This window comes from Emys orbicularis, chromosome 3 (genome assembly GCF_028017835.1).
Source record: "Emys orbicularis isolate rEmyOrb1 chromosome 3, rEmyOrb1.hap1, whole genome shotgun sequence".
Taxonomy (NCBI): Eukaryota; Metazoa; Chordata; order Testudines; family Emydidae; genus Emys; species Emys orbicularis.
In genome coordinates this window covers 145,234,826-145,261,541 of record NC_088685.1, presented here as the reverse complement: position 1 = coordinate 145,261,541, position 26,716 = coordinate 145,234,826, and the positions used below count along the sequence as shown (strand labels likewise).

At 42.7% G+C, this 26,716-nt stretch overlaps 1 protein-coding gene across 1 annotated transcript in view; it reads left to right on the top strand.

Moving 5' to 3' along the window:
• LOC135876272 (kinesin-like protein KIF28) overlaps positions 1 to 26,716 on the top strand; it is a 56,529-nt gene that overhangs the window by 5,703 nt on the left and 24,110 nt on the right. The window contains exons 3-16 of the mRNA XM_065401467.1: positions 195 to 395; positions 2,203 to 2,238; positions 4,089 to 4,313; positions 7,102 to 7,256; positions 7,910 to 8,021; positions 9,877 to 9,944; positions 10,939 to 11,081; positions 12,326 to 12,447; positions 15,279 to 15,369; positions 16,288 to 16,342; positions 17,698 to 17,821; positions 22,549 to 22,693; positions 24,741 to 24,859; positions 26,311 to 26,418. Of these exons, the coding sequence (XP_065257539.1) occupies positions 195 to 395; positions 2,203 to 2,238; positions 4,089 to 4,313; positions 7,102 to 7,256; positions 7,910 to 8,021; positions 9,877 to 9,944; positions 10,939 to 11,081; positions 12,326 to 12,447; positions 15,279 to 15,369; positions 16,288 to 16,342; positions 17,698 to 17,821; positions 22,549 to 22,693; positions 24,741 to 24,859; positions 26,311 to 26,418 (1,704 nt within the window). The remainder of the gene's footprint in view (positions 1 to 194; positions 396 to 2,202; positions 2,239 to 4,088; positions 4,314 to 7,101; positions 7,257 to 7,909; positions 8,022 to 9,876; positions 9,945 to 10,938; positions 11,082 to 12,325; positions 12,448 to 15,278; positions 15,370 to 16,287; positions 16,343 to 17,697; positions 17,822 to 22,548; positions 22,694 to 24,740; positions 24,860 to 26,310; positions 26,419 to 26,716) is intronic.

The window sequence follows — 26,716 nt, the reverse complement described above, 5'->3', positions numbered from 1 at the left end:
ATTTTAAAAGATTATAGTAAATTTAGGCCTTATGGGTAGTCATCATTTCAAATTTAATTTTAATTAAGTTTGGTTTTTTTAATTAAACCTGTATTTAAAAAAAATTTGGAGGGCTGGGGGTTGTTTAATCTTTTTTTAATCCCATTCTGGTGCATGTGTTTACGTTCTCTATTAGTAAAAATGTCTCCTTTTAGAGAGAGGTCTTTCGTGACCTTGGTCAAGGAGTTCTAGACAATGCCTGGCAAGGTTATAATGCTACTCTCCTAGCGTATGGCCAGACTGGCTCAGGAAAGAGCTATTCTATGATTGGATATGGTGCAAACAGAGGCATAATTCCAGTTGTGTGTGAAGAGCTCTTCAAACCAATTCAGAACCAGAAGAACAAGCAATATCAGGTATGGTCTACACTGTTTTGTTTTCAAGATCTCTCCATATATGCTCTCAAGTTCAAATTTGGAAAACTGCCATTGCCATTTTAAAACTAGCTTCAGTGTTAATCAAACATAATATAAAATAACAAGTGAGAAGTGTTTGAATGAGGAGCTGATCTAATACAGGAGAACGTGAACCTATCCCTGTCCCAGTAATAGCTAACTTAATCCTGGCATGAACTTTTTTTGTTGTTGTTTTCACTGGGTATGACTTTTTAAAGTACCTAGGTAACCAAGGCACTTCTGAAAACTTTACTCACTGTCTAGTCACAACCTATCTTTTCCACACAGAAGACTATACATTTGAACAGTTACCTACATTTTGAACCTCTACTTACCTACTCCTTTATCTTAGCTATGCCTCTCCTCAACATGATACAAGGGAAAAGTCTAACAAACAGGCATCAACAGACTTTCCAACCCTCACTACTGAAGGAAAGGAATAACTTTTCTTTTTAGTCATGTAAATTGTTTTATGTTTTGTCAAACTTCTTGTATTCAGTAGGAATAATGGCCCTAGCATTGCAGCACAGGTTTTGCGATTATTAAGTTCTCCCACGTCATCTGTGTCCAACCACAAAAATAGTTTCTACCTTTTCCTTCCACTCTGGTGTTCCTGGTAATTTCTACATATAACAGAGTAGAAGAGCTTCATAGACTGCAGTGTAACCATGAGCATTAGCCTTTACTAGTTACCATGAATAATTAATAGGAACCTGATAGCTCCTTCTAGCTACATTTGAATCTCAGGTGCAGAACACTTACACCAGCTGCTATTCCTCTCAGTGCCTCGATAGCTCAACCTCTCCCCATCCATTTTGGTGTGGTTTGCATCTAAGGTGGTACTAGTAGAGATCTGGCTTTGCACGTGAGCACAGGAATTGCATAGGGGCATTACCAGGGGGAATCTTCTTGCATTTCCCCACCTTGTTAGATGCTGCATGTGGGTTTTCCACTCTCTGACCTGATGGCAGCAGCAAACTTGGGAACTCATCCCTTACCACCGCATTCCCCATAATGAAGTGGAAATGCAAAGCCTATTTGGGCCTACACTAACATTATAAAACTTTTTCTTCATTATTGAAAAAACAAAAATAACTCCATAAAAATTAAGTGCGAAAAATTTATGCACCATTAAGGCTGCAGTTAAAATCTGAAAATTCAAGAAGTGCAATAGTTAAGGTTCCAACAGCAATGCTTACTTGGTCAGGCTATGCATAAACTGTGTTTTTCCGTTTCTGAATGAATGTGGCTGGAATATATTGCTGTTTATTTAATAAAATGTATACCATAAATCATACAAGTTTGCCACATTGCCAAATGAATGTCTGAATCTTTAATGTTCCCATTTGCTGAATTTTTCTCATAACCATAATGTTGCAAGAATGAAATTGTAACTCTTAATAGCTAGTGTAGTTTGATGAAAAATGATTTATTAAAGTCCAACGTTTCCATCTTAAAATGGATAAGCTGACATGGCGTTTTCCTGAGACAAGCTGAGGAGACCAAGGATGGAGGAGGGAGGTTGGGGATTCATAGAAATGAGAGTTATGAGAGAGCAGTGTGGATCTGGAAAACAGTCTCACAAAACCAACTGTATGCATGGCTTATGCATTGACACAAGATATACCAACAGTCAGTTTAGTTTGAGACAAATGGCTTTTTTGTCCAGACAATCTGTGTTCCTTTGACTTAGAGATAACTGTATATCAAAAGTATGCTTTTTTTCAAGAGAACTTTTTTATCTTCCAGCTGCTTCTTGTCTTTGCAGGTTACTTTCAGTATGCTGGAAATTTATAACGAGCAGGTAATGGTGTTGGTATATCATGCTAATTCTGAATTTTAATCTTTCTCCATTTATGTTTATTTACTTACTAACTTGTTTTAAGTTCTCAGGCCTGGTGTACACTACACAGTTAGGTCAATGTAAGGCAACTTATGTCGATCTAATTATGTCAGCATACACAGCCTTGTCCCACCGATGTAAGTGCCCTACCACACTGATATAACTCCACCTCCACGAGAGACGTAGCACAAATGTTGGTGTCGTTCAGGTGAGTAGAGTGCCCTACAGTCTTGAAGCCCTAGCATATACACCTCTACCTCGATATAGTGCTGTCCTCGGGAGCCAAAAAATCTTAACACGTTATAGGTGAAACCGTGTTATATTGAACTTACTTTGATCCACCGGAGTGCGCAGCCCCGCCCCCCCGAAGCACTGCTTTACCGCGTTATATCCGAATTCATGTTATATCGGGTCGCATTATATCGAGGTAGAGGTGTATTATCTATTTTTATCAGTCAAGTGTCCTGCTGCCGGAACCTTTCCCTACTGGAGTGAAAAGCACTCACAGTGGGGAGGCAATGGGAAAAGGTTCTGACAGCTCCTTTCACTGCCACATGTAGCTACACAACATAGTGAAAGGCGGGCTGTGTCCAGACTTGTCACCACAGTGTGTAGCTACACGTGTTGCACCTGTATTTTACATGCCACTGTAAGTGTAGACATAGCCTAGCAGTTACTCTACAACGAAGAACCCTCAGTGGGAGGAAAATGGTGTGTTGCCAACACCACTGCTCACTCTTCCTCTTCCTTCACTTGAGGGAGCCCCCACCAGACAAGCATCCGGACTGGAGGCCTCCATCAAGGCCCTGGTCTTGACTTGCTGGGAATGCAGCCTGCATGTCCCTGCCAATGAAGTAGGCAGGGGGAACTACCTGGTGTGAGAGGTGTCTGTTGGTGGAGTCACTCATAATGCATGTAAGAGAGTTGCAGGAGGACAGGACTTACCTGCGTAGCTTCCAGTGGCATGATTACTTTATTGCCAGGATGCTTGTAGAAACATCAGGGATGCAGGATGCTGGCCAAGTACAGATGACTACAGAGGCCCCAGAGAAGGAAGGAGAACCAGCTGCTTTGTGGGGAGGAGATTGGCTGCTGGCCACCTCGGGTCTCCTGTCCAATGAGATCAAGAATTGGTATCTGTACTGGCACAGGAGGAGAGGATTAGACCCCAGTGGCTGAGAGAGAGAAACCACAAGCCCCAAAGCTGAGAGGCTTGCAGCCACTGCATCCAAGAGGAAGAGAAAAGGGACGAGATAAGGGACTCCTTTCTGAAGGGGATGGAGGCATCCATCTGGTCACCAGACTGAACATCCTGGGAGGTATGGTGCCTGCCTGGAGTTTGCATCCAAGATGTTACGGAAAGGTTACCAAGGCTTATCTGTCCCTCTGACCACTACCCCATGCTGCTCATCCATAGAGTTGGTGGTCTTTAGGGGGGGAGGGATAGCTCAGTGGTTTGAGCATTTGCCTGCTAAACCCAGGGTTGTGAGCTCAATCCTTGAGGGGGTCACTTAGGGATCTGGGGCAAAATCAAAAACCACACATATTAAAAAGACAGTTGTGTTATATATTCAAAGTAACAAGCATTTCTACCAACTAGCTGTGGTTTTATGACGTGCCAGATGGTAATAAACTACCATAAACAGTGTTTGTATAGTTAATTGCTTTACTGCTTGCTACTTACAAAATCACGCTATCATTTCTTGACTTTGAAAGATTTTTTCCCTTCTCTTTGTTTTCACAAAATGTTCTTTTTCAATCACTACATAGCTGTATCCAGTAACATTTTGACTGTAAATACCTCTCCATAGGTAATAGATTTACTGTCTGAAACCAAGAAACCTGGTGGACTCAAGGTTAGAGAAGACCAGCAACAAGGCTTTTATGTGGATGGTTTGAAACTGGTGCCTTGTGACAGCTACGCACAAATTGAGAGGTTAATGGAACAAGGAACTAAAATAAGAACCACAGCTTCAACCAGCATGAATGCTACAAGCAGTCGATCTCACATGGTCATTACCATCCAATTCAAACAGGTTCAGTATGAGGAAGCCCTATTTTCCACTATTCAGCATATTTGTTTCACAAGATTAAAATTCTTATTTAACTAATTCTGCAAGAAAAGTAAATTCACAAGGTAAATTCTCCTAAATTCATTGCAGACACAAATTCAAAGCCCCTTCATTTTCCTTATATGCATTGACCATATTTCCTAGTATGTTACAGAAGGTGATTTTTTTAATAGAATCTTAAAGCAATGGCTCTCAACCTTTCTAGACGACTGTACCCCTTTCAGGAGTCTGATTTGTCTTGCGTACCTCCAACTTTCATCTCACTTAAAAACTACTTGCTTACGGAATCAGACATAAAAATACAGAAGTGTCACAGCACACTGTTACTGAAAAATGGCTTACTTTCTCATTTTACCATATAATTATAAAAAAATCTATTAGAATATAGATATTGTACTTACATTTCAGTGTTTATACTGCTCTAGATACTATACAAGTCATTGTATGAAATTTTAATTTGTACTGACTTCGCTAGTGCTTTTTATGTAGCCTGTTGTAAAACTGAGCAAATATCTAGGTAAGTTGATGTACACCCTAGAAGGCCTCTGCATACCCCCAGGGGTACATGTACCCCTGGTTGAGAGCCACTGGCTTAAAGTATTTGGGGGTTCACTTACATTAAATAATAGCATAGAGAGCACACTGTGATAGACCCAGACCAGTTGGGAACAGCAGAGTAGCAGAAGGGAGATATACTGGCCACTGGATAAGTAGTTTTCTGTTCCCTGATTGAACAGAGCAGGGGCTGCTCCAGGCTAATAGACCACCTGACTTCAATTAACCTGCTAAGAGTCAGGTGAGGCAGTTAAGCACCTGACTCTAATTAAGGCCCCTCTGATGCTATAAAAGGGCTCACTCCAGTCAAGCCAGGGAGCCGGGGGAGAGGAAGTGTGCGAGAGGAACTGGGAGCAAGAGGTGTGCAAGAAGCTGAGAGTGAGTAGGCGTACTGCTGGAGGACTGAGAAGTACAAGCATTATCAGACATCAGGAGGAAGGTCTGGTGGTGAGGACAAAGAAGGTGTTGGGAGGAGGCCATGGGGAAGTAGCCCAGGGAGTTGTAGGTGTCGTGCAACTGTACCAGGAGGCACTCTAAACAGCTGCAGTCCACAGGGCCCTGGGCTGGAACCCGGAGTAGTTCCCAACCTCCCCCCATACCTCCCAACTCCTGATCAAACACAGGAGGAATTGACCTGGACTATAGCTTCTACTAGAGGGGAAGGTCTCTGGACTGTTTCCTGACCCACAGGGTGAATCTGTGAAACGAGCAAATCCGCCAATAAGCGCAAGACCCACCAAGGTAGAGGAGGAACTTTGTCACAACATTTATAAAGTTTGTGGATGATACCAAGCTGGGAGGAGTTGCAAGTGCTTTGGAGGATAGGATTAAAATTCAAAATGATCTGGACAAACTGGAGAAATGGTCTGAAGTAAATAGGATGAAATTCAATAAGGACAAATGCAAAGTACTCCACTTAGCAAGGAACAATCAGTTGCACACATACAAAATGTGAAATGACTGCCTAGGAAGGAGTACTGTGGAAAGGGATCTGGGCATCATAGTGGATCACAAGATAAATATGAGTCAACAGTGTAACGCTGTTGCAAAAAAAGCAAATATCATTCTGGGATGTATTAGCAGGAGTGTTGCAAGACATGAGAAGTAATTCTTCCACTCTACTCCGTGCTGATTAGGCTTCAACTGGAGTATTGTGTCCAGTTCGGGCGAACATGTCAGGAAGGATGTGGACAAATTGGAGCGAGTCCAGAGAAGAGCGACAAAAATGATTAAAGGTCTAGAAAACATGACCTATGAGGGAAGATTGAAAAAATTGCATTTGTTTAGTCTGGAAAAGAGGAGACTGAGGGGGGACATAACAGTTTTCAAGTACGTAAAAGGTTGTTACAAGGAGGGGGGAGAAAAATTGTTTTTCTTAACCTCTGAGGTCCCTTCCAGTCCTATCATTCTGTGATTTGGAAATAATTTGTGATTGCTGTAGTTCTCACTGCTGTGGTCATCCATACACAGAGCTGTATGTAATAACAGGCCTGCCACTATCAAGCTGGTTGCAGGGAGTTTCTCCTTACATGGACTCAGATGCAGATGGAGGTATGGGAGTGCAGGCATCAGATTGCAAAAGTGATGCTGCTGTCACAAATGGCTTATTGCAAGGATAAGCTCCACTGGTGCCAGCCATGGCATTCTTTGTCCACACATGCACCGATGAAACTACATCTGTGTTTGGCTGTCAATTGCTGGAATTGCAACCAATTCCCAATGCAGACAAGGCCAAGATTATTGCGACCTCCTTTAGGTGTCCATTGTTCCAGTGTGTCTCAGTATGGTATTCGTGTTACTGGGCAAGTCTTGCTTTGACCTGTCTTTTAGCAAGTATTATTTCAAAGGCTCCTTTGAACTTCTGTATACTCGCCTTCTGTGTACACTGTGGTTTGCTCCCCTGTTGATGCTGGTCCATTGATGTGGATGTAACTGTTTGTATCCCAGCTGAATTTATCTTCCTACCCCCGCCCCTTCTTAAGTCTGTCTTGCTTAATTTTTATACAAAAGTTCATTCTCTTTCAGCCATAACGTTACTTTCCATATTTTCAATAATTCTCTGCTTCTTAATGCCAGTACATATTACAATATATTTACTCAGACTATCCACAGAGCTTTTAGGTTGCTGTACCTTGCTGTGATTTTAAGGATATGGCTTAATATCTTATTTTCCTTTCACTGATGGAATTTCTTTCAGATTTTTCTAGATGAAGATATCACCAAGCAGTCCGTTATAAATCTGGTGGACTTGGCAGGAAGTGAAAGGCAAAAGTCTTCAGGCTCTGAAGGGGACAGGCTGAGAGAAGGGACATGTGTAAATCTGAGTTTAACCACCTTAGGAAATGTCATCAGGTACAACAAGGACCTTTCTGCAAGTGGCACATAAACAGTGTGTGTGTTGTTCAAAAGGTAGGAATGGCAGCCTTCTGTCAGTTCAGATCTTCTACCTAGTAAGCTTAACAGAATTCTTTGCACTTCTACAGTGCATACCATGGAGCAATCTGAAAACACTTTATAAACATTAATAAATTAAGCTTCACAACATCCCTGAGAGGTAAGTAATTTTATCTCCATTTTAAAGTGGAGAAACTGAAGCATAGAATATTAATTGACTTGCCCATGTTCTCAGCATCTGGGTCAGATCTGGGAAGAGAAATCATGATGTGCTGCCTCACTTCGTTGTTAGTCAGAATTTTTTAAAGCACCTAGTAGTTTTGCGTGTCTCAATTTTCAGGCACACAACTTGAGACACCTTTAAAATGCCCTGATTTTCTGAGGGTGGTTGCTTAGCGCTTTTTAAATAAACCAGGTTCTTTTAACTCAAATTGAGGCATCCAAAGTTATAGATCAGCTAATGTATGATGTACAATTATGGTACCATGAGCTAATATAGTGAAGCATCTACACAGATACAGTTAGTGAAAGTATTTCTCCTTGTTCTTTAGCTAGATTTATCGTCAAGAGTATTGTTTAACTCTTTACTCACTCAATCATTTTTCCCTTAGTGCTCTGGCTGAGGTGGCTATGGGGAAGAAAGTGTTACATATCCCATACAGAGACTCAGTTCTAACAAAACTCCTGCAGTCGGCTCTCGGGGGGAACAGCAGGACTATCATGGTAAAGTTGACTGACTTGCTCAGTAATTGGGTTCTGGTATTTTATTGTTAAAATAGAAGAACAGTCGGCTAGATTCCCAAAGGAACTTAGGTGTGACAATGCTCAGCATCATCATGCCTAACTTCTAGGCACTTAGAAAATCCCTGGGATTCCTGGGTTAGGCACCTCAGCTCCCTATAGGATGAACAGGAAGAGAGACGCGCCTCAGAGTTGGATTCACAAAAGCTAGAATGGTGCCTCATCTAAGCTAGCCAATAGGAGATGCCAAGGCGAGGGGTGTGTCCTAAGCCCCACCCCTCTCTTGGAGATAGGTGACTAAGTCCAGGCTGGAGGGAGGCACCTCTCTCTGCTTCAGATTCTCAGCTGCAAACTCTCTCTTGGCCTTAGCCGCTTATGCTCTTTTAGCAAGAAGTCTGGGCATGGAGGACAGGGAAGGAGGAAGCACTCCCTCATATCTTTTAGCCCAATAGTTATGGTACTCACCTAGCATGTGGGAGATCCCAGTTCAAGTACCCCCTCCACCTGAAGGGGAGAAGGAATTTGAACAGGGATCTGCTACCTCTCAGGTGAGTGCTCTAACCACTGGGCTATGGGATATTCTGATGCTGGGCTCCCTCAGTCTCTCCTCTTGAAGCAGTTCCACCGTGGATAAATAATTTTAAAAGCCTTTGGATGAGGGGGCCTGGATCCTTGGGTCCTGCCCCCTTCCAGGGGAGGGCTCTAACCACCAGGCTGCAGAGTCATCCTCTTGCTTGCTCGCTCACTTTCTGTCCCAATGACCACGTGTGGCTATTCTGATAACCCCCACCCTTATGTGCACTGTCAGATTCAAGGCCAAGTTCTTTTGACCCTGCCTCCCTCAAGAAGTGTGCCTGTACAGTAATATCTATAACCGTTCCTTTTTATGTATTAAGTACTTTGTTTATTTTAACATTGTTAAAATAAACAATCAAGCTTATTATCTATACTTCAAGATAAGTTAAATCCTTTATTCAGTGTTTGAGTCATTTGAAAATCAGATTTAAAAATGCACCTGCGTCCTGCACATTCCTACCTTTGCACTCACAAAGAGTGTGTGCACACCAATCAAGGGTTGCTAGCACATTGGAATTTGCATGAGTGCACAAAAGTGCATGCACATTTTTGTATATGGCCTTTTGAAAACTTGTCTCTACTATTTTCTTTGGAGCCCACCTTTGATCATCCGTGCTGTGGGCCAGATTTTGCCATCCTAAATAAAGCAGAACTCCCCTTGATTCTGTCATTGCCTCCAACTGGCTATCTATTTCTATAGTGCTGTTAAGTGAGGGAGCAAGAAAATGAATCGGAAGGGTCTGGTGTGCATGCATGAAAATGCTGATGTCTAAATTTTCGTAACTTTTTAAATTATTGAGCCAGTTTTCTTCAAACTTGAGTCTTTCGTTCCTCGGTGGAGTGTGAAACAAACCAAAGGCCATATTCTCCACATCTTGATCATACGAGTAGTCCCGTTGAAGTCGTGGAACTATTTGCTTGAGTAAGGACTACCAGTGTAAATAAGGGTATTCAGGATCTAGGCCCACATGACTAATTTTGTACAAACTAGGTTAATCTGTTTAAAATATCTCTCCTCATTTTCCTTGCACTACCTCCAAAAATGGTGGTGGTTAATCATCATCATCATTTCTGTATTACAAAAAGTGACTTGCCGTCTTAGAGACACTAAGGACTCTCTCTATATTTAAGGGGCTTACCAATGGATTTGTCCTTTGTAAACCTTCTCTGATCTGTAATATCTTTGGTGATTATAAAACCAATAAACAGAACTCAACTAGGGAATCTAAATTGTATTAACACTTTTTATATATACTCACAGATTGCAGCTGTAAGTCCAGCAGACATCTGCTATGAAGAGACTTTGTCAACATTACGATATGCTGAGAGGTATAGTTTTGTGGTTTTTCAGGTACTGTAAAATTGTTTCCATTTCTGCTGTGAGTCCATGATGCAGCCAAACACTCAGGCAAAATAACAGGAGACACCAGTAATAAATGACAAACCCACTGCAGTGTAAATAAAGATGTATGAAACGTGAATAAACAAAAGCAGTGGGTTGAAGTAATAAATTAAGAGCTCACCCTTAGACATTAAGGGTAAGGTTTCTGATCACTAAATTGTGTGGAGGGTGGTGGTTTATATATTGTCCTGGGAATCTTTGGCCTCCAACATGTCTCTCTCACTCCACTCCAGCTTACTTCTCTATCTTCCTCACCCTCCTCATCAACTTCTAACCCCAATTATGACTCTCTGAAGAGGTGTACTTTCTCTCCCAAGACATCCTCACTCCGTATCCAGTCTTTCAGCATAGGAAGTTCCCATTTTTCAGTCTCTGCTGCAGCATGCACATGTTGCCTCCCTCTGATGTTTCCTGGGCTGAGAATTGGGCTAGGAGCCAGCAATGGGGCACATGTGCAACTACTTGAGAGGATGGTGAGAGCATGTCCCTGCAAACCCAGCTTCTTACTATCATGTTCATGTCTTCTGTGTGACTTCAGACTTGATGCAGTCTTACTTCCTGGTCTGACTTGACGTCTCGTTTATGCGGTTGCACCACTGCAACAAGACCCTACTAAAAGAGCCAGCTGGGGAAGAAGGGGATGGTTACTGCGCTGGCAGAGAAAACACTACAGGGCTGGGACTCCTGTTTCCAATGCAGGGGAAGACGTCCTATGCCTTCAGCACCTGAGATAGTGATGGTGTTTTTATTTGTAAAGTTCCAAAACTCCACTGAATATTTTAAAAAAAGCATTTTTGCCTAGGAAAGCTCTTCTCTGCCAGCCAAAGCTCTGTGCTGAGGTTGACTGCATCATGGTGTAATAACTGACTGGCCTCTTTTTTTTTTATTTTTTATTATTATTATTATTTGCATATGCGAAAGAACAAAAAAGATCAAGAACAAAGCAGTGATAAATGCAAGTCCAATGGAGAAGCATATAATGGAGCTGAAAGCAGAAAATAACAAACTGTTGTCCAGACTGACTGGGCTTGGAAACTCTGGGAAAACAGTAGCAGATGAAACCAGTATGTATTACAAAGTTAACCCTGCTAAAGGAACTACAAGTACCAGATGGCTCAGAGTTTCTCAAAATGTCATCTGGAGCCCTTTCTAGTGGCCTATGGCATTAACAGCATAGGGGGACTGGTAGAGTTGAGAGGAGTTCAATCCTTGAGGGGGGATCTGGGGGAAAAATCTGTCTGGAGATTGGTCCTGCTTTGAGCAGGGGATTGGACTAGATGATCTCCTGAGGTCCCTTCCAACCCAGATATTCTATGATTCTATGAGGTATAGGTTCATGGGAAGTTCTCTCTTCTGAACTGGACAAAAGAGAGAGCTGGAGACCCTCTAAGGAACAATGTAAAGCTATTGTGCATATGTAGTTTTATAGATGGTCATGTAATATTACTAATAATACTTAACACTTGTATAGCATGTCTCATCATATGCTCTCAAAGCACTTTACAAAACATTAAACCCATTATTGCCAACCTCAAGCATTCAAAAACCAGGAGTCAAGCCCCATAAAAATCATAAGATTGGCTTAAAAATCATGAGACTTTTTATTGAAATAGTAAAGCGTATACTCTTTTTTTTTTTTTTTTTTTTTTTTTTTAATTTGCCTTCCAGTTTCTGCACCGTTAGGGTATACCCAGTTCTTGTTTTCAGACTTTTCTCCACAACCATAAGAGCTAAAAACTGTTTTAAACAATAAAAGCTGAGATTTTCATGTAATCACATGATTCCAATAGTTGGGGCTTTAAAAAAAAAATCACACACACACTCCTCCCCCAAATATCACAAGACTGGCAGTAAGCTCATAAGGGTTGGCAACACTAATCTTCACAACATGCTTGTGAGGCAGGCAGGTACTATCTCTATTTTACAGATTGGGACAGTCAGTCACAGAGAGGTTATCTGACGCATCCAAGGAGAGTAGAAAGACTATTCCAAGGACACTTCTGAATTTGGATCTTTTTCTTTTCCTTTAGCAGAGGACTGCCAAGAGTCTAGCTTGCTTTCTAAACTTTGCATCTGAAAGTTGCTGCATTAACAGAGGGAGCTAACGGAGCTCCTGTATTTCTATCTGTAAATACGGAGATGCTATATTATGATTTAATCACTTTATAATGGTTATTCAGACATTATCAAAACAGGTACTTCTTTTGGAAGTTAAAAATTAATACATGAAGATTAAATTCACAGGGGTTTTGTGCCTTTGTATGTACACACATCCCAGCTGAAATTTCCTCTCTCTTTCCCCTTCCAGAAGAACTGCGATGTTTGCTGGCTGAAAATGAACTGCGGATTCGGACTATTCAGTTAACATGGGAATATCGTCTGGGAGAAGCTCGGAAGGAATGGGAACAGCAGTATGCTGCAATTACTCAGGTAAGCTTTTTCTTTAAAGGGCAGTGCAAGTTATAGACGTACTATAGTTCCTTTCCAGTCTTCCTTTGGCTACCATGTCTGTCCACACTTGTCTTGTTTTAAAAGATACATTACTTTTAAAGTTTTTTTTTTTTTTTTTCCTAAATCTAGTTGCCTCTTCATGTGTCTTTAAGTTTGGATAAATTGCAAAAGCATGCCACTTAAATTGTGTTATATAATAATCAGTTATAACATCTTTTGTTTATAGCCATTATTGTTCCATTTAATGTGATTATGAGGAAGAGTGGTTACTTTTGGAAACAAAGCATTTGTATATAAAGAAAATCAAGCCATGTACAAAACTTACAAGACCCAGGCCTGTATCATTCCAAGCACTGAGGGATAGAACCAAAGATTTCCCCCTTTAAATGAAATATGAGTTAACTAACTTTAACAAACATTTACAAATGTTTTCTGACTTGCATTATTTAAAAGAATAATTAACTTTTTTAATTGGAGTGTTAAAAGTAACCATTCTTAATATGATTTTTTTCTAGACTTTTTTCCCCAATGAAAAAAGCCTTGCCATGTATTTAAAAACACAATCTTGCCTTTGAATTAAGGGATAGGAAGATCCATGTTATGGCAAGTTACAAGTTAGCCCCTCCCAATTTATTGTCTCTTATCTCTTCATTCCTGCCATCTGCCGATGAAGTCAGCCTCCATCAGTCATTTGCCTGCTTCTTCCCAAATCACCTTTGTGTTTTCCTCAAAGCCACCCTTTGTTTTGAATAGTCTCCCTGAATTAGTCAGCAAAGCCACTACCCTTTCCTCCTTTGAATCCTGCCTTAAGACCCATTTCAGCTATGACACACATGGTAACTGCCAACTGATAATTATCATTATAATGGCTATGTGGATGGCCAGTTTGGATACATGATATTTAGTTATATTTTATAGTGTATTTTTAAAAGTTTGCTCACAATTATTACTGTTTCATGCATCCTCCCTGTTCTTTATGATTCACAGTTACACCCACTTTTTGTGTCTTGTCTTAAATTAGACTGTAAGGTCTGAGGAGCAGGGACGATCTTTGACAGGATGTTTGTACAGTGCTTCTCCCTATGGGACTCTGATCCTGACTGAGCCCTCTAGATGCTACTGCAATATGAATAATAATAACTATTCTGCCCATGCCACTTAACAGATAGTAGGCCAAGGGCAGGGCCGGCCCTAGGCACAGTGCTCCAAGCATGTGCTTGGGGCGGCACTTTCCAAGGGGCGGCACTCCGGCTTCTTTTTTTTTTTTTTTTGCTTGGGGCACAAAAAGTCGGGAGCCGGCCCTGAGTGGAGGTGAGCTGCGGCAGTGGGGGGCACGGGGAGGGCTGCAGGAAGTAACCCTGGGGGGGAGCACAGGAACCACCCCCCACCGCCGCAGATCACCTCCGCTCCGCCTGCTCCCCTGAGCGCGCCGCCGCCGCTCCGCTTCTTCTCCCTCCCTCCCAGGCAGGGCCGGCGCTGGCTTTCTGGCCGCCCCAAGAAAAAAAAAACCGCGGTGGCCAGAACAGCAAAGCAAAAAAAAAAAAGGAACCTGCGGCGCGGCCGGAGCCAGGGTGCAGAGGGACTCCCTGCCCTGCAGATGTGCCCCGGCTAGCGGGGGCAGGGGGAGAGAGAGAAGGGGGGCGGCCAGGGCTTCAGCGGGGCGCTGCCACGCGGCCCCTCCCGCCGTGCCCCCTGCCGGGAGGGCTCCACACCGCTCTGGTCGGCTGGGAGGAAAGGACGCAGTCTACCCTGCCGGGCTTGCTGCAAGGCACTCCCGTCCTCCACGCCGCTGCCCTCTACAGGGCGGCCGGAGCGGAACAACAACAAACAAACAAAAAAAGCGGCTGTGCTGCCCTAGGATTGGGCGGAATGCCGCCTCCTACAAGCTGCCGCCCCAAGCACCAGCTTGCTCGGCTGGTGCCTGGAGCCGGCCCTGCTCCCAGGCTTGCCGCGCGGATCAGCTGTTTTGTGGCAAGCCTGGGAGGGAGAAGCGGAGCGGCAGCGGCGTGCTCAGGGGAGCAGGCGGAGCGGAGGTGAGCTGCGGCAGTGGGGGGCGCGGGGAGGGCCTCAGGAAGTAACTCTGGGGGGGAGGGGCAGAGGAACCGCACCCCCCCAGCTCACCTCCGCCTCTTCCCCCGAGCGCGCTGCCGCTCCGCTTCTTCCCCCCTCCCTACCCAGGAGGGGAAATGCGGTACGCCTGGGGGAGGAGGCGGGGCCATGGATTTGGGGAAGGAGCGGAGTTGGGGCGGGGCCGGGGGGGACACGGGAAAATTTTTTTGCTTGGGGTGGCAAAAACTTGGAGCCGGCCCTGGCCAAGGGGAAATTCCAAAAGGGTGCCCTCATTTTGATCCTATATTTTATTTCATGATCTAAAACAGCACCAATAAGAGAGCGTGAGCTAACATAATCCATGAGAATAATGTGTAAAAACAACTGTCTGCACCTTCTAAACTCATTAAAGCTGAAGTGAGACTAGTAATAACCTAAACAACATGAATTGTAATTGAATCATTAATCAAACTAATCATTTTTCCACCCACTTTTATAGTTTCACCTTTGTCGTATCTGGGCATTTTTTGAAAAACTGATTGTGTTTTGGGAAATGTTTGTGTGATGATTTATTATCTATTGTTTAGAGTTGTGAATGTTTGGTATTCAGATATTTTTCAGGATGTCCTCGAACAGCCCGTGTTTATGATCTCCTTAACAACAGAGGGGAAAAAAGTAATCCTCCATGTATATTATCAGCTGTCATTTGGCGCTTTCCAACATATGTCACTAAAATAATGTGAATCTGAACTCTTTATCAGGAGAGACGGATGGTGGAGACATTCCCATATCTCTTGAATATCAATGAAGACCCTCAACTCTCCGGGGTTCTCAAGCACTTCATTCAGGACGGTACTCTATTTTATTTGCTTCATATTCTAGTATTAAATGCTGCACGAATTTACATAGCTCGTAGGGATGCTTCTTTCTGTACCTTACAATTCATCATAACCGAATGCTGTTGTGCTAATTTATGCTCTTAAGTATCACGTTGCTCAGCCACACATACATGTAATGAAATTGTCGTGGTTTTTCAGGGTCTAACCTTGTCTAAGCAGTTCTTTTCTAATGTCAAACGTGCTCCTTTTGTTTGTTAATGTGGCAAAGCTCACATAAAAGGATTCAAATTAGAGGAATGTTTTAGGGTATTAAAATACAATAGAAACCTAACCTGTGAAAGTAATCATATCAGACTTGCTAGGTGTCAGTTACTGATAGCTGGAAATATGCCCTTGTCACTTCGCAAGTTAATTTATTGATATCTGATCGTTTCCATCATTTGTCACCTGACTCCAGCAGGTTCTTTTCCTTTGCCTAATAAACACTGCTTCTTCCGCTGGCAACATTTTCTTTTCATGACTGCAAGGAGCTGCAGTTTGGAGGGCTGGCTCAACTAATGAGGATTAGGCAGCTCACAGACCAGTTAGGTTGTTGTGCACATGGCATTTAGTCCACAAGACTAAATATCCTCAGCGTCAGGAATAGCTCAATTTCTAAATGCTATAAAATGCCTCCATAATTATTTGTGGGCACAAAATCAGAAGCCAAGTGTGGAACCTTTTATATAAATCAGGACCCAGAATACGTTAAAAGCATTAAATATATATTTAATATTCAGATAATAGCAGTAACATGACAGGTGTCTCAGTCAAGCACAACTCATCAGATTCACAAAAAAGTTGAAATGCAAATGCAATTATTTTAAGCAGTGAGTGTAACTGTTGTTACCCAGAGCACATCACTTATGCCAAAAAAATTTAATTCTTTCAGGTTCATGTGATGTTGGTCAGTCAGCCTCAAATGCAATAACCCTTAAAGGTTTAGGGTAAGTATACATAAATTAGTAAGAGACAAGACACAATAGTCTGTGTCTTTTTTTTTAACCAGAGAAATGTATATTATATTGCATATATATGAGCTGTGAGAACTTGTCTGTTGTAACATGAACCTTTTTTATGAAGAGAGGAGGAAAAATAGGCTCTTTTCAAAACCGTAACAAGTGTTAAGTTAAATTGCAATATTTAATTCAAAGTTCAGCTATTATATTGTCATAAAGCTAAAAACTTACACAACAACTTTAAAAATACTGATTTATTCTTAATTTGGGGACTTTAGTCCTAATGAGCTAGAGAGACAAGGTGCATGAGGTAATGTCTTTTATTGGACCGACTTCTGTTGGTGAGAGAGACAAGCTTTTGAGCCACACAGAGCTCATGTTTTCAAGGCCATCAACCGATCCAAAACCAGCTACCTCAGTGACTGCATCATAACCCACCAAGGTAGCTGCATGCTTTTGAGACAGTGCAGCTCACAAAACACAGGACAAACCATGAGAGTGAGACAAACTGTGTTTATATATAAAAAAAAAAAAAAAAAAAAAAGAGTCCACTAGACCTGATCTGAACAGGTTTTGATGAGGCAGCATGTAAAATGCCAACAGCACATCTACATTATACTTCTACCATTGCTAATGCTAATAGAGTTGAACTTATTTTAGCAACTGTGTGACATGTTACACAGGACCTTAAGTCGTGAGTTCTTCAGGGTATTTATTTATTTGGATTTAAATAGATACACAGTAAGGCCTATCCCAGATTCTAGGTGTCCTTGCCATCAGATAAAAACGCACAACAAACATCATTACAGATCTACAACAGCAGCACGTTCTCCCCTATACAGATAGCCACCCAGTAGCAAATCACATCACAAACCGAATCAATATCTCCTCACCCAAATTCCCCAAAGAAACCCCACCGCCAGCCACTTCAGCCCTTGCCAAATGCCTGCTCAACAGTAATAGGCTTTGCAGCATGCCTTGAAGGTCTACAAATCTGGGTTATTTTGGACCAAGTTAAGGGAGTTGAATCCCAAAGTCATGGGGCCCTCCCAGAATGCCCTGCCAGCATTCTTCTGTTCTATTCCAAGGGAGCTTCAGCTTTGGTGCCTCTGTTGATCTCAAGTGTGGTATATGTCCTGGGGAGGAGAGGCAGTTTCTCTCAGGTTGGATGATGTGGACAGTGCCTAGCCTAGCACATTGTAGGGGCTACTGGAATACAAGTAAAAGTTTATTATCTTCAAAATTAGAATAAATATTTTTTCAGGATTTTGAGATGGGAAATGTTTACTTTTAGTCTGATTCTTAAGAGATCCATGAATTGCAAAAAGTATTTTATTTTTCAGCATCTTGGACAAGCATGCTACATTCACAAATACTGAGGGCAAAGTTACCATAACGCCGCGGCAAAAGTGCAAAGTTGTTGTCAATGGTGTACCCATCACTATGAACACTAAACTGCAGCATCTGGTAAGTTTTCCTGGAGAAGGAAAGAATCAGAAATGGGGATTGCAGATCAGAAAGATTCTTACAAATTCTAACCAGAAATCATTTCTGTAAGTAGAGATACCATTATAGATAATTACTGTAACTTTTAATAAATAGGTTAACTTAAACAGGAGTAACCATGTGTTTTTAAAAAGAAGGTATTATAGAGAAAACAAGAGCCAATTCCTGTAATCCTTACTTGCCTGACTAATCTCTGTCCGGAATATAGCACTAGTGACTTTCATGTTGAGTAAAGATTACTTGTAGGATTGGGACTTGAGGTATTCTAGGGACAATACATTTTAAATGAGTACCTGCCTCTTTTAAAAATACATAGCTCTTCTTTGAGTGGCTCTGCATATTCCTACTCATGGGTACCGCGCCACCTTGTGGTACTTTGCAGTAGAACCCTCTTCAAGCAGTGTCCACTAGAGCAGTGGTTCTCAACCAGGGATCCAGGGCTCCCTGGCCGGCCGCGAGTAGGTTTCAGAGGGTCCTCCAAGCATGGCCAGTGTTAGACTAGCTGGGGCCCAGGGCAGAAAGCCGAAGCACCACCGCATGGGGCTGAAGTCCGGGGCCCTGAGCCCTGCCACCTGGGGCTGAAGCCCAAGCCTGAAAAATGTAGCTTTGTGGGGGCCCCTGTGGCATGGGACCCCAGGCAATTGCCCTGCCCTAACACCAGCCCTAGCTTTTCTGTGCAGAAAACTAGTTACTGTGGCACAGGTGGGCCATGGAGTTTTAATAGCATGTTGGGGGGGGGCTCAGAAAGAAAAAGGTTGAGAACCCCTGAGCTAGAGTGCTCTCACACTCCACCCCCTCCCCTCAGTGACCTGACACACGGAGGGTGAGGCTATGTGGGGTGGACCACCCTCTCCACCTCGGGTCCTTCCCAACTGCATGCCAGAACAGATGTGAACCCTTCCTGTCTCTTCAACGCCGGGGTCCTGTTTTCTTCTAGTTAGTATTGGTTTATATATACTAGAACCTCAGAGTTACAAACACCTTGGGAATGGAGGTTGTTCGTAACTCTGAAATGTTCATAACTCTGAGCAAGATGTTATGGTTCTTTCAAAAGTTTACAAGTGAACATTGACTTAATTCAGCTTTGAAACTTTACTAAGTAGAAGAAAAATGCTGCTTTTTAACCATCTTAATTTAAACAAAACAAGCACAAAATCTTTCCTTGTCTTGTCAAATATTTTTTAAAACTTTCCCTTTATTTTTTTTATCAGTTTACCTTTAACACAGTACTGTACAATATCTGCTTTTCCTTTTGTCTCTGCTGCTGCCTGATTATGTGCTTCCAGTTCCAAATGAGAGGTGTGTGGTTGACTGATCAGTTTGTAATTCTGGTGTTCGTAACTCTGAGGTTCTACTGTAGTTAGTCAGCAAGTAGTTAGGTTATTTCCCCAGTTCCAGGATATGGAGGAACTGAAGAAGCAAAAGAAGCCAGGCTTTAAGAGGTATGCTTCCTGCCCAGCTGTCTTCTCAGTATCATACGACCATGTGCACTATCTGAAGTGTCTGGGCCATCTGCGAGACCTTTACCTCTAGAACCCACAAGGACAGGGAGACTTGTCTGCAGCTCCTTCTGCTGAAGGAAGCCCTTGGGGCTAGACCTTATGGACCCATTCAGTCGTCTGTTCCAAGGTCTAAAAAGTCAGCCTCAGCCCCAGTGGCCTCCAGGTTCTAGCTTACTGCAGGGGTCCATGAAGCTGCAGCCCCTATGAGGGCCAGACTCTGTTTCTGCCGCTCCCTCAGTCAAGCCCAGCTACAGTACTGACGAAAAAGAAGCATAGGAGCAAGACGGCCAATGTTAACAGTACCAGTTCCCATGCATCAGAACTTTTGGACCTGTCTAATTTGGCTAGGGCCGCTATGGATCCTTACAGGAGACCTGTTCCACCTACAGTTTCAGTAATGAAGGAGATGAGTCCATGTGTATCTTCAGATCTGATGATGTTTGAACCTTCAGACCTGTTGTTGTTTCCTGATCCAGCTTCTGTTCCTGTCCAGCTACCTCCTTGGTTCCAGAGAGTTCTGTCATTATGGCAGCTGGGGCTGCGAGAAGACAGGTTTCTCAGAATGAAGCAATGCCTATTAAAGATTCAAAGTTGCCCCACACAGAGAGTAAGGTTATTCCTGGGTCTCATGGGGTTTATGGCAGCCACAACATATGTGACTCCGTTTGTCCCAGGTCTATAGTCCAAGTTGGGACAGTCTTCAGCTGTTGAGCACCAGGCCTCAGAACATCATAGCCTCTAGATGGGTGGTCAAGTAGGATGAACATGCTCATGGGTGTGTAGTTCAGCGCTCTGGGTCCATCCTGGACAATGACTTTGGAAGTGCCAATCAATGGTTGAGGGGGCATCTGAATCACTCAACAGTTGAAGGGGAATGTTGTATATCAGTGTACTGGAATAATGTAGTTGCAGATTGTCGCAGCAGAAGCAGCTCCCAGATGCATGAATGATCCCTGAAGGATCAGCTGGTTCAGACCATTCTTTCCAGATGGGATCAACCAATCATGGACCCGTTTGTGACACGGTTCAACAGAAAATGTCCTATTTCTGTTGCAGAGCAAGCAGGCACAGTTTGTCTCTGTCAAATACTTTCCTACTACAGTGAGGGCAGGTTTTAATGTACGCCTTTTCCTTTGATACAAAAGGGGATAAGGAAAATACGTAAGGACAGAGCAAGGATGATGCCCATTGCCCGAGCTTGGCCTTGTTAACCATGGTTCACAGATCTCCTTCAGCTGTCTGGTGGAGTCTTCACACGCCTCTTTCTGTCTCCAGATCTTCTGTCCCTGGAGCGGGGCAGCATCTTTCACCAGGGCCTGCAGACCCTTCACCTGACAGTGTGGATGATCTGACTGTAACTCTGTCTGCACTTGAGCAATCGTGTTCAGTCCTCATCGGTTTGTCAAAAACAAACCGTGTCAAACTAACCTGATATCCTTCTTTGACAGGGCAACAAGCCTTGTGGATGGAGGGAAGCAATAGAATATATCTTGACTCTAGTAAGAGTTTTGATATTCTCTCTCCTGACCTCCTAAACAAGCTAGAGAAATATAGCCTAAATCAGCAGTTCTCAACCCGCGGGCCGCATGCAGCCCAATTAGCACACAGCAGGGCCACAGCTGTGTGCTAAAGGCCACAGGCCACGCAGATCCAGGTTACTGGCTGCCTGACCGCTCAGCACCGCAGGGTCCGGGCTGCCTGTCCAGGCAGGGCGCGGCACTGTGAGGTTGGGATCACCAGCCGGCCCTGGGTGGTGGGGTTCAGCGGGGTCTGGGGCTGCCAGATCCAGGAGGTGGGGTTCAGCACGATCCGGAGCTGTGGGGTCCGGAGCTGCCGGCCCCGTGTGGCGGGGGCTGGCGGGTCCAGTGGCGGGGCTGCCACTGGGCCCTGCACATCAGGGTCCAGGGTCCCTGCTGCCGGGCCCCCCTGCACAGGGCTCCACTCCTGGCCCCACTTCGTGTAGGGGTCTCTGGGTGGGAGGTGCTGGGCATAGGGGTTTGTGGGGGGAAGCCTGTGGGGAGAGTGCTCTGGTTCTCAACCTGTGGTCCAGGTAACACATATGTGGCCCACAGTGATAAATAGGTTGAGAGCCACTGGCCTAAATGAACTTACTGTAAGGGTGGTGCACAACTGGTTGGAAAACCATACTCCGAGTAGTTATCAGTGGTTCACAGTCAGGCTGGAAGGACATATTGAGTAGGGTCCCACAGGGATCTGTCCTGGGCCAAGTTCTATTCAATATCTTCATAAATGATTTGGATAATGGCATAGAGAGTATACTGATAACGTTTGTGGATGATACTAAGATGGGAGAGGGTTGCAAGTGCTTTGGAGGACAGGATTAGAATTCAAAATGACCTTGACAAACTGGAGAAATGGTCTGAATTAAATAGGATGAAATTCAGTAAGGACAAATGCAAAGTACTACCCTTGGGATGGAATAATCACTTGCACGAATACAAAATGGGAGATGACTGCCTAGAAATATGCAGAACCACTCAAAGAAGAAATGAAAGTTACTTACCTGTAACCAGAGTTCTTCAAAATGACTCTGGATATTCACTTCCCACCCTCCTTCCCCTCTCTGTCAGAGTCCCTGTGATTGTGTATCTGGCTTTGCAGTGGAAGGAACTGAGGTGGAGAGCATGCTCTACCCCTGTATAGTCTCACCCTCAGTGCATTGGGACACTGAGGGGAAGAGCTGGGGCATGAAAGTGCTCAAGCTGACACTGCTAGAAGAGGGTTCTACCGCAAGGCAGCACAGTACCATAAGTAACGATGCAAAGCCCATCTTGAACTCTAGTTATAGGTAAGTAGCCTTCATTTACTATTGAAGCTTAAGTTAAAAGAATATCTTTAGCCTTAGTATGTTTAGTACAGACCTGAATGTTACACCACTATTGTTTAATGTTGCATGTCTGACTCCTGGGGGCATTCTGCGCCAAAAAATTAAAAATTCTGCACACAATATTTTAAAGTTCTGCTAAATTCTGCAAATTTTATTTGTCAAAATAACACTACATAATTATGCACATTTCTTCAGTCCCTTCACCTTCCTTATGGGATAGCAGATTTCTGCATATCAGTTTGCAGATAGCAAACAGATAAAGTGCTAAAAAGAGAGCACTTTAAGTGAGAAACATCACATCCTTGAGTTTAACCAGCACCATGTACTTTAATCTTCAGGATCGTGTTATTTTGGGATCAAACAGTGCTTACCTTTATGTTGGATTTCCTGCAGAACGCACCAATGAGGACTTGATCAGATATGATTATGATTTCTTTCAGTCAGAGCTGGCGGCAGCAGAGGGCTTCAGTGTAGATAAACTTGGTAAGCATTACTGCTTGTGTACTGAGCTAACATAGTTCTGTGAGGTGACTGGGGGTGTGATAAGAGTACTTCTAAATCTACCTTTCCTTTTTGCAGCTAGACTGTAATACTTAATGTGGGCTGATGCTGCACAGTGCCTCAAGGGAAAGATGAGACCCGACCAATCACATTTTACCTACCCAAATTCTTCTATTTTGTAAATGTTTTACATTTTAGATTTTTAAAAGTTATTCCAATACACAGAGAAAACTAATTCATTCATTAAAACAATATTTATTAAGCATGTTTTGTCTCCAGTACCCATGTACATGTTTTTAAAACCTAACACCTATAGCATTAGTGTATATTTGGGAGTTTATACTGTACTGTTGTGAATAAACAAAAAATGTTCTGAGTTTTTGCATAGTCTCTCAGAATAAGTTAATTGGTTTCCTGTCATGTCTCCCAAAATTATCTCATTTCAAGCATACGTCAATGTATTATTCACCAGGATTTCCCTTGTTATCTCAAAAGTAATTGAAGTATGTATTTAAAAAAAAAAAAATCAAACTTTTCCTGTAAGCAGCAATCACCAGCTTCTAAGGCCTGGTCTACACCTAAAACTTAGGTCGACCTAGCTTATGTCACTCAGGGCTGTGAAAAATTTCACACCCTATAGGTTATAGTTAGGTTGACCTCGCACTCACTATAGACTAGAGTTCTGTTGACCTAGCGACCACCTGGTGGAGGTGGAGTCCTACATGGAAAAACCCCTTCCTTCGATGTAGGAATCAACTATGCTACATCAGCACAGCTGCAGTGCAGACATGGCATAAGAAATTAGATCAGTTTATTTTTAATAACATAAACACCCCAGACTAGAAGTCCACACAAGATTGCTTGCTGAGAGGTCAAGATTGTCAAGTGAGCAATCCATGATGTGTGTTCTTCTATAGCTCTCTTCCAGAAGGCTTTGTCTGGGCAGGAGCACCAGAAGTGCTCTACCTTTCCCCTTGCTCCACTACTCCTCCAGCAATCAGCTGCACTTAGTTTTGATAAACTGTTTCAATTCTTACTGAGTCGGGTACCACTGGTACAAAACTTGATAGTAACTTTCTTATATTGTTACCGAAATGGAATTATTCCCTGGTCTTCTCCAAATAGCTCCCACTGCTCATCTAAAATTTACTCTTCCTCTTCTTGCTCCCACTTTCTTATATAATTACATTTGTCTCGCAGTGCATCTAGGAGATCACACTGCAAAAGGTCTTTCCTTAAAATGAAATTTTCGTACTTTTTTTTTTTTTTTTTACTTAACACTTTTTCTTGTTCAGTCCCAAAGGTAAAATGTTTGGTTTGTGGATATTAGAACAGAGAAATCCTGAGAAGCACTTGTAAATGTAGGAATTTACCATTCTTAAAGAAATGGCTCCCTGTAGTTTCAGTCAAATACACTGGTGTACATGACTCCATGTGCTAAACTGTTGTCAGGTTGCTGTCTGTTATTGAACAGCTGCTATGTTTCACATGTGAGGTGGCTCCTTTCCAGAGAAAAGTGTAGTGATTCCATACAGTTGTAAAATTATTTGGGAGATAAGTATATTAATACTACTATCACTGCCTCTCTCCAACAGATAATAAACCAAAAATATTTCTGAACAGTAACACCTATAAAATTTAGGGAAGCTGGAAAAATGTACCCAACTCCATAGCCAAATTTTGCAAATCTTCATAATGGGCTGAACCAAAACTCCAGATCCAAACATACAGCCAGACTTCTTGTGTTTAAAATCTAAATCCTAGGTCCAGACTTTTTAGCTGTGACTAATCTCTAGCAAGAACATGAGGACCATCTGACTGGTGAATGGCCGTGCCATTGATACCATATCAAATTTTGAGTACATATTAAAATATGTAAACGTTTCTGGGGAATATTGCATGCATACATATATACATATACCTGTATATAGCTGATAGTATTTGCCATCCATAAGTAACCCTAGTTTAAACTCTTCCTGAAAATGGATTGTCTTCCTCTGTTTAACATTGAATGTTGCATTTCTTAAAGGAATTGTCAATAATAAGGATGGCAAACCAGATCCTAGTGTTCTTGCAGTATTCCATGATTATATCAAGCTAATGCCTTTGGTTGCAGAAGCAAATCAGATGAGTGAGGAGTTGAAAAAGGTAAGCAGCAGTATACACTTTTCCTCCCCAGCTACTGTAGTTTTCTTTTAAACTAATATATTAGCCTTTGGAACACTGCAGACAAATAGTGTGCGAGTTTTTTAGCACTTTCACCCCACCAGTGTTCTGTTCTTTCCTCTTTCTCCCATCTTCCTAGCTCTCTGACATGCAGGGGAGAGAGTTAAGCTACATTTTTTTTTCTCTGTCAATCTCTCTGTGCAGTTGTTTTCTTGTAACTGTATTAAGTACACTCAGTAAAGCCTTTTCGAACACAGTTTGCATGCAGGATATTAGAGAAAATAAAGTTTTGTGCTGTATAACCTGGCTAAGGAATTACTAAGGAGGGGATTAGAAAACTAAGTGCAAGTATTTGAGGAGTGTAAAGACCAAAACGGGAGAAGAATTGTTTAGGTTGTGTAAGGAGGTAAAGGTTAGAGTAATGACATGAAATTTAGCAAGGAAAAATTTAGACTGGATATAAAGAATTCCACACTGCCTCTGCTGATCCATCACTACTCAGAAGCTTCATCACAGCACACTTGAATAAAGTAAGCAGCCTGAGCCTTGGTTCATTCCTCAAGTTTAGTAAAGTACCATGTTGTCTCTCCACTCTCCAATAGTCCTTCCTTATCTATAGCAATTCACTGTCTGTCTGTAGATATCATTGGGGTGACCAGCACCAATGGCAGCTTGGCCATGATTTTCACTGGGTGAAATCTCACTGTCGCTGGGGGATTAAGTGCCAAAGCAGGCAAGCTTTACATTCAGCATTGGAGTAGCCTATGTTTTTTTTTTTTTTTCTTCCATCAAGTGAGGGACCTAGAAGCTCCGGAGCCTCCCTCTGGTTATTAGAGGAGTGAGGGAAAGCTATTTTACTAGGCTTTCCATTTGAATACTAGCATCTGAGAGGGGACAAATGTTTGTACCCAAGATTAAGGGCCTATGACGGTGAGGTTGGGGGGAGAGCTTCATCAAAAGGAAGGAACTTGAGCTAGTTGGATGACTCATTGGAAGGTCAAAACCCACTCCTTTGTTAGTACCAGATTTCTCTCTAGTGGTGACAATGACTCATGTGCTACACTATAAAAGGAGGATCTAAAATGGCTGCCTGCAGTACACAGCAGAGTGGCAGTAAGTGATGAGGATGAGGAGGTGTCTTCAACATCTGGATAAATTTCTAAAGTTGGAGATGCCGCAGTTCCCCTGGGAAGGGGAACTAAACTTCCAGATGTTGAGAGTTAATCCATTGTTAGAATTTCTCTAACTTCTGTCTCCCGTAAATGTATTTGAGATATGCTACCCAATAAAACTTCTAATAGTAATCCTTCAATATATTAGCCCTTTGTGGCACCATATTGTGACATAGTCTCATGAAGGTTAGCTAAATCCGCACTTGGATACTAATGTGCTATGTTATATTCTCTTGAGAAACATTCTTTTTTCCTTCACAGGAGCTCAAGTTGGAATTGAAAGTGAAAAATCTAGCATCATCTGACTCCAAAGGTTATGATCTGCAAAAGGAAGTAATAGTAAAAGTGACTAACAAAATGACTAACCAGGTAAAGAAGCTGAGCCATTAATCATAGTCTTGTGCTGGTAGCAGCGTTCACTGGAGAGCATCAATAAGATGCAAGCTACACATGACATTTACTGTAATGTAAGCTACAATAAGCTCTGCTCTCCCTCTGTCACAAACAAGGAGCTTTCTCAGACCCCCTACTGCTTTTTCTCTTATTTGTACACTCACATAACTTCTCCCACCCCTACACAGTGTCCCTGGTTCTTCTTCGAGTGATTGCACACGTCCATTCCGATTTAGCACCCTGAGAACAGATGTCAGAGATTTTTCCCCTGGTG